Source organism: Hippocampus comes, unplaced genomic scaffold (assembly GCF_001891065.2).
Source record: "Hippocampus comes isolate QL1 unplaced genomic scaffold, H_comes_QL1_v1.1 scaffold38, whole genome shotgun sequence".
Classification (NCBI taxonomy): Eukaryota; Metazoa; Chordata; class Actinopteri; order Syngnathiformes; family Syngnathidae; genus Hippocampus; species Hippocampus comes.
Window position 1 is genome coordinate 224,167 of NW_017805716.1, and position 9,915 is coordinate 234,081.

General features: G+C 50.3%; 1 protein-coding gene across 4 annotated transcripts in view; it reads right to left on the reverse strand.

Moving 5' to 3' along the window:
• The window catches only part of sema3aa (sema domain, immunoglobulin domain (Ig), short basic domain, secreted, (semaphorin) 3Aa), a 24,248-nt gene extending 14,781 nt beyond the window's left edge, over positions 1 to 9,467 (reverse strand). Inside the window, exons 1-2 of one of the 4 annotated variants that reach the window (XM_019883166.1) lie at positions 8,882 to 9,467; positions 6,700 to 7,272 (exon numbers count right to left, since the gene is read on the reverse strand). In XM_019883166.1, coding sequence (XP_019738725.1) covers positions 6,700 to 6,805 — 106 coding nt within the window. In that variant the 5' untranslated portion in view covers positions 6,806 to 7,272; positions 8,882 to 9,467. Of the gene's footprint in view, positions 1 to 6,699; positions 7,273 to 7,850; positions 8,862 to 8,881 lie in introns of those variants that run through there. The other 3 variants (XM_019883167.1, XM_019883165.1, XM_019883168.1) reach the window with 3 other exon arrangements.
• Positions 9,468 to 9,915: the final 448 nt, after the last annotated feature.

A 9,915-nucleotide genomic window follows, 5' to 3' on the forward strand; every position in this document is an offset into this window, starting at 1 on the left:
TTTTTTCGGGGGAGCTCAGCCATGTGAGTCTCCTCGTAGGAATGGCAGAGTGACGTTCAATAAATGTTAACACAACACTGTGTTCGATTTAAAGCGTCATCTTACATATGTAAATACATGTTAAAAAAACAAAAAACAAAAAGAGGAAAACTATTTTCTGATGAGGACTAAAGCTATAATATGAGATTAGTTTTCCAAACTTTCCAAATTAAGACCATTCTGAATAAACTGAACAGTTTTGCGTAATATTACAAAATGTTCAATTTTTGTCACAATATTCAGACTTTGCACTCGATGTAGTTTTCCCCCCAGGACAGGATTTATTTTCAGAATTTTTCTTTTTCTTTTTTTTAATTGTAATTTTGAAAGGACAACTCCATTGCATATTTTTAAAAAGGCTGAGAAAATGATTTGATCACTTTATAATCCATAAGTAATATTTTTCACAACCTTTTAATGATATATCCATGTAAAATTAAGATTAAAAACAACATTTTTAATATAAAATTGAAATAAAAATTACTTCAAAAAAAAAAAAGAAATCAGATCACGTGAAGGGCCTAAAAAGGCATATTTGCGACATTTTGAGTTGTGCGACTCAACCGAGTGAAGGGAGCGCGTCGATGTTCACGGGGAAAAAAAAAAGGGAGTTGACAACTTTCAGGCGTGATTTGATCTTTGCAAAAGCAAAGCTGTGTCTTTTTTTTTTTGTACGTTTTGTTAGGCGTGTTCCAACCTCGGAAATCCGCCCTTTCCCTTTTCTTCTCGGTGTGTGTTCGCCGCGGCTTCGGCTTCAAAACACAGGTGCCAGGGGGGCGGGTAAAGGCCAGGAAAAAAAAAAAAAAGGCACGGAAAATGTGCGCGGCGCTCCACAATGTGTTCAAATATTATCCTAAGCTCAAGGATATCCACACAAAGTTCTCCTCCCTCTCTGGCTTTTCTTCCTGGCTCCTTCCCGGCGAGAGCACAGTGGCAGGTGTGGGCTTGTTGCCGTGGCGACGCGGGGAGGAACAACACAACTAGGTGCCAGGTACAAAGATGACCGTTTTGCACACAACTCTCGCCTCCGCCGCCATATTTTCAAATTGCTCTCGTACTTTTGGCCTGTCCGACTTTCGCCGGAGCTTTGGGAGCGGCTCGAGCGCGGGTCGAATATGTCAGCGTGCCTCAGCGCCGAGCTCTCTCAACAGCACTCGAGGGGTTGGACGAGTGAAGAGTGGAACAAAACGCGAGCGCACTTCCAATGTAGTGGGTACAACTCAGTATACATTAAAAAAAAAAAAAAAATTATACTTTTTTTTTTCTTTCATACCCTCTCCAAGGAATTTATGTTTCTCTTTGGTTTGGATTTAGATTTACACACAGATGCCTCGGACTGAATATTTAGACTAACTTGTTTAAAGACACTTACAAAACAGAAGAAGATATTTAAAAGCAAAGAAATAAAAAGTCGTTTCCTAAAATGACTGAAAAACTACGCGGCACAAAAGCGAGATTTGCAAAAAGTTACGAAACATGACTTTTAATTTTATTTTACTTTATTTTATTTTCTACTCGTAATTTATCACTTTGAAGTTTTTCCTTTTCAAATAACTCCTTTTGTTGTTTCACCATATCGCTATAATTTGCCAAGAATTCTTGACTTCTCATCCCGCAATGTATGACCACGGAATCATTTTTTAAAAAATATATGATTTAAAGGGGATGTCAAGTCAAAAATATTCTTTTCATTAATATGTCCCATGCGGCTCCACTGGTATAAACATGACATTCTGATCAATATTGCGTTTGCGGAATATGAATTTGGCGGCAAAATCCACCGGTTTTTATCTCTCTCAGCGGGGGCGGCCATCTTGCCACTGGCCGTCGACTGAAAAATGACATCACAGTTGGCGCACGGCTCAAGTAACGCCCAAGCAGGTATTCATGAAAATATATCACCCAGGCTATAGTTTTGCACAAGCGTCAAAACGTACCGTTGTCAAAGTGCGCCAAATGTGGGCCGGCGAGACAAAAACGAGAGACAACTCAACGCGAGAGCAGCTGAGACACACGCACAGACACACACACACACACACACACACACACACACACACACACACACACACACACACACACACACACACACACGTGTTCGAAATAGCGGTTCGAATCTGGAAGCTTTTGATTAGTGCGTCTCCTCCTGTCACCGCGCGGTGGGACCACAGCGAGCGCGCCGACCACAGACAGGCCCAGAGGCCCGGTGGCGCCCGCCGCAGCGAGCCCACACATGCACGCCGCTAAATGTTCATGCGACATTAACACGCTTCCCCGCTTTGCATTTAACACACACACACAAGATGCTTTGTATGCGGCGCGGCTGCTTCGCGTCGCCGCTGACATTTTCTTCCGGACTAATGAAAGTGTGGACGGCAAACACAAAATAGCAAGACGCGACAATTAATTCAGCCTGGAAACGCAAGGAAACCTCGAAAGTTAGAAATCAGGCTCCGACACCAATTTTGACACGTAATTGGGTGGGCCGCGCATCTCAAGGACCCCGGCCGGAAATTGCACGGCAAGTCGGCCATTTTGGTTTCAAGCAGGCAGTCGTAGGTCCGCTCGGAAGCGGGTACGGACGGCAAATGGCGAAGCTTTCTTTGCCTACGCCGTCGAACATGCAATCAAGAGTTTGGCGATCGAATCGAGTATTCGCAGTTTCTCCTCCCATCAACCATGTGTCCGCGAGTTGTCCATCAGTCCGTCGTCCGCTAATTTGTAACCCGATTCCAAACTGGGATTGAGCGCCGTGCCCTCCCCTCTCTCCTCCGTGACTTGACGAGCCTCAGCAGGTGGGAGCGCCCGTTCGTAGCCGCGCTTCGGCAAATGCGCGCCTCGGCTGTAACCGGAGCCGCTCGCGGCGAGATGCAAAGACAGCGGCGCGGTGAACGGTTTCCCTCCCGAGCGCCTTGCCGGGCGATGACGTTCTGAGGGAGAATGCGGCGCCGAAGGCCGGATCGCATCTTGATCATTGATGCAAATCTGGACCATTCAGTCGAGACAAAGAACATTGTTTTGGAGAAGGACCAAAACAATCCAACCAGACGACATCTGACACCGATCGTAGTGTTTTTCATTCAAGTCTTCGTTATATGTCACTCAACTCCACTTATCGTGATTTCTAGATCACCGTTTTGGTACCTTGAGCGAAGCGAGGCGCGCGAGTCATTTCCCCCCGTGACCAAATCCAAAACACATTGCACATTTTCCTAAATGACGCGCTTCTGTTGGGTTTCCGCATCGCTTCCCTTCGGTCCCCGCGAGTCGATTCTCGGAGAACGTGATGCACACGTAGGACGTCCGCACGCGCTCGCCAAACACGCAAGTGAATCAGACTGCGATATATTTGGGTCCAACGCACGCAAGGCGACAAAGCCGCGGCAAGAACGCGGCGGGGTTTTGGTGTCGAGGAGACAGAATGCAAAATATGCGGGAAGAGCGCACTGAAAGTCGGCGGGGTTGCGGTTTTTCCGCGGGGTAGGAGGAGAAGGGGGGGGAGGAGGTCCGCCGAAAGGAATGACACGGAGGCCCGGCGGCGTCTGCAAAGTTGCGGAGAACATCGTGTAATTATGCACATCCGCCACGGTAGGCTGGACGGACGAGACAGACAGAAGATGCTCGCCGATGAGCCGACGTCCCAAAAACGTTCACTCGACTCTTTCGGTGGGGGGGGGGGGCCGACGAGGACACAATCATCGAGAGCGGCTTATTATGGAGTCCAGACGACAGCGAATGCGGTTCCGCACCGAGAGTCTATTTGAAGCGCTGGAAGCCCGATCCAGATTCCCCCGGCCGGCCTTCTTCATTTCGCAGCCGACTCCATAATTACCCAAGCTGACTGAAATTATCGGGTTCCTAAAGCGTTTTAGGCTCGGGATCACTCGGGGGTCACTCCGCTTTTCCACCACGCGCATTTGCACGGCTTGACCAGTAGGAGGCAGTGTGAGCGAGGCAGTGTGAGCGAGGCATCGCGCTTGTCGAAAGCGCAACGAGAAGTCGTGATCCGCTTTCCGAAATGGGGAAGATTTCCAGCCAAAATGTCGCCCGTATCGATCGAGGTGAGGTGAGGTTCATATCATTCCAGGATTGTTTTCGCGAGGGTGCTTGTCGGCGTTGACGTTGGTTTATGCACTGGACATAAGACTCCGCCCACCATCATCCTCACCCGTCCCCAAGACCATCTCCAGTTGGACTTGCCGTTCACCTTTGACCTCCCTTGACTACTTGTCAGCAGAAGTAAAAGTATTTTGTTTTCATGCGGAGAGAAAATCATTAACTCCTGCGATCTTCCGCTCACTGAAGCCAAGCCATTTTTTTTTTTTTTTTTGCCCAACGTCCCAACTGGCCCCCGGTGGGAAATCATTCACTCTGCACTTGCCGCGCCAGCTGTCCCGCGAGGGCTCATTTTATCTGTCGGCCATTCTGCGCCGCCAACTGCCCCCCGCCGCCCCTCGCTCGTCGCCGCGTCCATTCCGCTCGAGCTAAATCGGAGACTCGGTCCGGCTCCCTGAAAAAAGGGAGTTGTCGGCCGGCTCTCTCCCCCTTTGAGGAGGCTGCCTCGTGCGCCGGCTTGTTTATTTGACAGTCCACCAAATCACAGGCCCCCGCTTGTTCCGTCCACAGCGCCGTGGCGTCACTCAGCACCCGTGTGGTCGTCGCGCTCGAGAGGATTCCGCCTTGTCGTTTATTTGACTTAATTACTATGCAGGGAGAGGGGATGAGTGACACCTCACTCGGCGGCCAGTCTCCCTTCCGTCTGTGACTCTCTTGCTGCCAATTCCTGCCCACAACCTTCCCGTCCGGTACCGTGACAGGCATCAAGAGCGCCTTGAGGCACCTGTGGGGGGGGGGCCGCAGACGCAAAACGAGCGGCGGGCGACATGCACGATCTATGACATATTTGTTGGCAGATGCGTCCGCGCACAACCAGGTGTCGAATGGTAAGACCGGATGCATGTTACTCACAAAAAAGAATGGAGTCCCATCGCGCTCTCTAATTCATCACTCGCGCACTTAATACAGACACTGGATGACAGTCTATTTCTCTTGAGGAGCTGTCAGGGAACCATTTGAGCATTCTTCACACAGATGGCTGAGGGAGGGATGACACCCCCCCCGCCCCCCCCCACACACACACACACACACATCGCGCTTGCGGGCCGGCCCCCACGATGGCACCCAAGGGAGGTCTGACTCGGATCAGGTGAGTCCTGGCAGATTTATTTCGAGTCCTCCGAGAGGCGAGCACGAAGCCGTTCATTCTTCGGCTTGCCGGGCTTCGGTTGCCCAGGTAACGATTGGTGTCGATCTCCAGTCTGCAAGCGATCGCCGGGACTGACACCGTCCTTCCCTTTTCATCAAGCCGCAGAGACGTCAACTTAGGCGACCGCCCACTTTGCGCCACCCGCGATTGTTTTGACGCGATCAAAGTCGCCGCCTCTTCTCCGCCAAAAAAAAAAAAAAAAAAAAAACGGACCATTGGGGTGCAAGTGCAGGGTCGGAGTGGACAGAAACAGCGATAATGGGAAATATATCACAGCAAAATTACAACCTGGGCTTCGTCGGAAGGATGAAACATGTCATATGGCAGCCCACTAAACATAAGTTCCACCAAACAAGTCGGCCAAAGATAGAACATCAATTAGAGTGGCGAAACATCACGTTCGCCCCGTTCACGAGATTTCTAAATATATTTCTCAACTCGAGCAAAATTATTTAGGGAGGGGGAGGGGGGGAACCAAAGCTTTGGTCTGCGCCGTCACGCACACACAAGGGGAACCTTCCACCACAAAGTCCTGTTGTCACTTGCAAATTGACAGCGATTGATCATAAATTTTCCGAGGGAACGTTTTTACGAGGGAGACTTAAAATAGAGACCGCACTCTCCCTGCCGGCCACTCTGGATCGTGTTTTAGGGCGCGAACCACAACGGCCTCCCTTTCTAGCCTCCCTGAAGTATGCAGAAAATGTTATTATTCCGAGCGAAGAGGAAAAAGTTTGCTATTAGAGAGATTTAGCGGGAGGGAGGAGCCACGAGAGCGCTCGGGCAGTCGCCGTTCAAGTGACACGGCGGGAGGCGGCAATGACACGTTTGCCAAATAGGTACCCCCCATTCGCTACTCAAAATTCGAAACTGCTGCCAACGTACTCTACTTCCATTTTTGGATGCAGCTAAAAGCTTCAAGAATGTCTCTGTGTCAAAAGTCAAGTCCCGACTCCATTATTTGACAGTAGACTTTTGGGACAGAAGCCATTGAAACAGAGTCTCGACTGGCTGTACCAGGGTGGGGGGGGGGGGCACTTAACAGGGCTGCACAATGGGGCCAGGAGCCAATATATACATTTAACTTGAGGCAAAAAGCTCGACCTCGGCATATGGAACCAATCCGGACATTTGCGAGGCGAATGGCAAATTCGAAGCAAGAGAGACGGGGAAAAGTAACAGAGAAGTTAATGGGAGATGCTTTCGGAGGCAACCGGCGCTTTAAATAGCCACGCAAAATTAGAGGACGAAAAAAAAAGAAAAAAAATCCTCGTGAGCATAAAATAGATGAAAAGAAATGAATGAAAGAGTGCCCGTCGGCAAGGAAAAGAGACTCGACGGGTCTGGCTTTGCCAAAAGTCCAACATTACGGGAGAGCGGGACGAGAATAGGCTTACCCTTGTATGACAGCTTTAGCCTGGGTACGTTGCGCTTGGGCTCCAGTCCACTTCCCGGCTGCAGCGCCCCGCACAGCAGCGCCACGAAGCCAAACAGGTAATCCATGGCGCTGGAGTGCTGCCGGCTGGCCTCCGGACCAGGGGGGCACTCACAGCCCCTTACCAGCGCCCCAAGATGAGTAGCTCCGGGGAGAGGGGGCGGGGGGGCACAGCGGCGAGCCCGGAGAATCCCCTCTCGGCGTGGACGGAAAGTGAAGGTTCCAGTTGAAAGGGGAAGAATCCAACGTGTGCTCCCTTTAGCTGGAGGGGTGTTGGGCGGTTTGAGGTGGGGTGCAGCTCACATGGCTCTCCGGATGGAGGTCCAGAAGGTAGTCCCCCAGGTGAGGTCTCAGGGATAAGATGCCGGACACTTGGGAATCAGTTGAACTGCCCAAAAAAAAAAACAAATGCGTTAAGTGAAGGCGGTCTTATATTCCGGATAATTTTTTTTCTTTCTTCTTCTCTTTTTTTTTCCCCCCCAAATGATCAGACACTGGCGGTAACCCTCTAATCCTGGCGTGGAGCTCCAGCAGACTGCCGGGGAGAGAAAGAGAGAGAGAGAGAGAGGATGAGAGAGAGAGCGAGGGAGAGGGGAGGGGAGCGAGCGATGGGAGAGAGAGCGACGGGGGCGGGATAACTTGACAGCGACGATGAAACACCGACATGAATCGCCTTCTCATCTGCCCACATTTTCTTGTCTTTTTTTTTTTTTTTTTCCCAGTTGTTACATGCTCAGGATTTTTGCTTTCTTTGAAAGGGATTTTATTTTTAGAGATCCACACGGACCTCTGCGAGTGGGCAAACCTTGTGACGACGTATTATTATTATTATTATTATTATTATTATTATTATTTGAATATCGCGACTCTAAATAATCGAATTCGATGGCTCAACATTCGAAGTCTCACGACGCGTGTTTGATGATTCTATTTTCCGGCGGCTTGTGAGCACAACACATGCTGGTCGTCAACCTGCGCAGTCTGGTACAGATCCTGTCTCTGGGAAAGTCGTTCGCATGAGTGAAGGGGGGGTCAGCGAAACAAAGACCCACCAACGTCCCCGCAGGTGGTTGGTTTACTTGAGTCTATGTGTGCGTGTGTGTGTGTGGGCACCTCCTGCTTCCTTCCCATATGGTGGGGGGAGGGGGGGTGGATGGTTGGGTTGCAGTGTCGAGGTGATAAAAGCTTTGATAAACACGGGTGCTGATGTGTCAACTGGCGCACCTTGGGGCAGTCTAAAGAAAACAACCTGAGAGGACCGAGACCCCCGATCGGTAACCCCACCACTGGAGTCAAAGTATCCCAAAAACAAGATTTTTCTTCAGGATCATTCAAGTCACACTCAAGCACCGATACACTGATTTTGAAGCGCAAATATACCATGCCGGGACCGCAGAGCGCCGCTGATTTCTAAAAAGTACAAAACCCACACTCGCTAATAGAATCAACAGATGCAAACTTTTTTTTTTTTTTTTGTTACGGCTGTCAAAGTCTTTCAGCATTTTCCTTTGTAACGTTGATTTACGCCCCCACGCGGTGTCCATCACCCCACATATCTCATCACCCTTTGAATCCAAAGAGCCTTTTTGGCTGTTTACCCAAAACAAGGCGATGTGCAGACAGACACATGAAAGTGTCCTCTCCATCCGTCGACCTCCGCCTCCCTTCCTATCTGTCCGCATTAGCGCGGGCTAATGGCTGCCCGGGTACCTGCATTGATCCGCCGCAACATGCCTTTCGAGGGGTTGCCCTTTCGGGAGCGCGGCAAGAGGGCCCGACCATTCGAGAGGCCCCTCCGGCGGGCCGAGGCGGACCTGAGTAATGACGACTTAATAAATGGTGACACGAGGCCGGCGGGAGGGAATGGGATGGGCATTGACGAGGGGCTTCCAGAGGCTTTCAGCACCCGCTGGTAAAAATAGGAGAGGACACCAGACACCCTGTTTATGAGGATGCGGCGGACAGGGTGGGATTAGGCGTGTCAAAATCTGGATGCGCTCAATAAGTCTTCATTTGGTGCCACTTCGGAAAAAATAATTACGGTAACAAGACACGACAGGATGACGAATCGGAAACTTCCCGCCCGGGCTGTCCTTCCAACCTATCGCCTCTGCAGCCGGAAACCCGCCCAGCTTAAATCATACCTGATTTTAACACCTCGTCAAGTTCAAGGTACTCTCTCAGTCCTCCGCTTCCTTGACGCCACATCCTGCTTACTCAACCTGGCCAAACCTCTAGATTTGGGTGACAAAAGGTCACACGGCAGCCTGTTAGTCAGCAAAAAAATACGTCCAGGAAAAAGGTGGGGCTGACAGCAGGAAAGATGGCCAGAGGACCGGAGGGAGACCGGTAGCAACCTATACGCTGGAAGTTATGATCGACTCAGGCCGTGAGGCGGCTTTCTGTGTCAGGAGGTGCGGAAAAGACGTGAGTGATTAGCTCGGACGCCGGTATTTGCACCAGGAAGTATCCGGCTCCGATTACGCCATCGGCAACAAGGGAGTTGGGCGGAATGGGATAACAAAAATGAGTGACTGTGACAAGGGAGGATGGGAGAGTTCGGGAAATTATTGTGCAAGGCTGAATTTTTTTTGCTGGGGGGATGGGTGGGTAATCACCTAATACATCAGCGACTGAGCAGACGGCATCAAACATTTACCTGAACTTGTCGACTCAGCGGGGGAAGGAACATCTGGCTGAACAATAATCGGAGTAACCGAACCAAAAAAATAAATGTCTCAACCACACCTAATCGACGTAGAAACACGTTGAAGCGTCATGGGGGAGGTGGGGGGGGGGATTCCCGATTGTAATCCCATTAACTCCGAGGTAGAACTCCACTTGCGGACACAATTGGAGCGTAATCTCTAAATGGTGAAAAAAACTGCAGAAACAAACGGCCATTTGCGTTTTGTTATGGGCAACCAAAACATCGTTAAAGGAAGAAGTCTGCAAAATGTACGTCACGAGAACTAACGCAGGGCAATGGGAGCCCCCCCCCATCGCTTCCCCGAGAACTCAAAGGTCAGCCTCCGGATTGACAATGGGGTCAACGTCACCACCCCCGCCCCCCACGTCATGCACACGGTAATCTTCCTTTGACGCTGCATTTCGCACATCCCGTGTCCGTATCCACACCGAAGCAGCGCCCGCAAATGCTAAATCAAAGCGGAAGCAC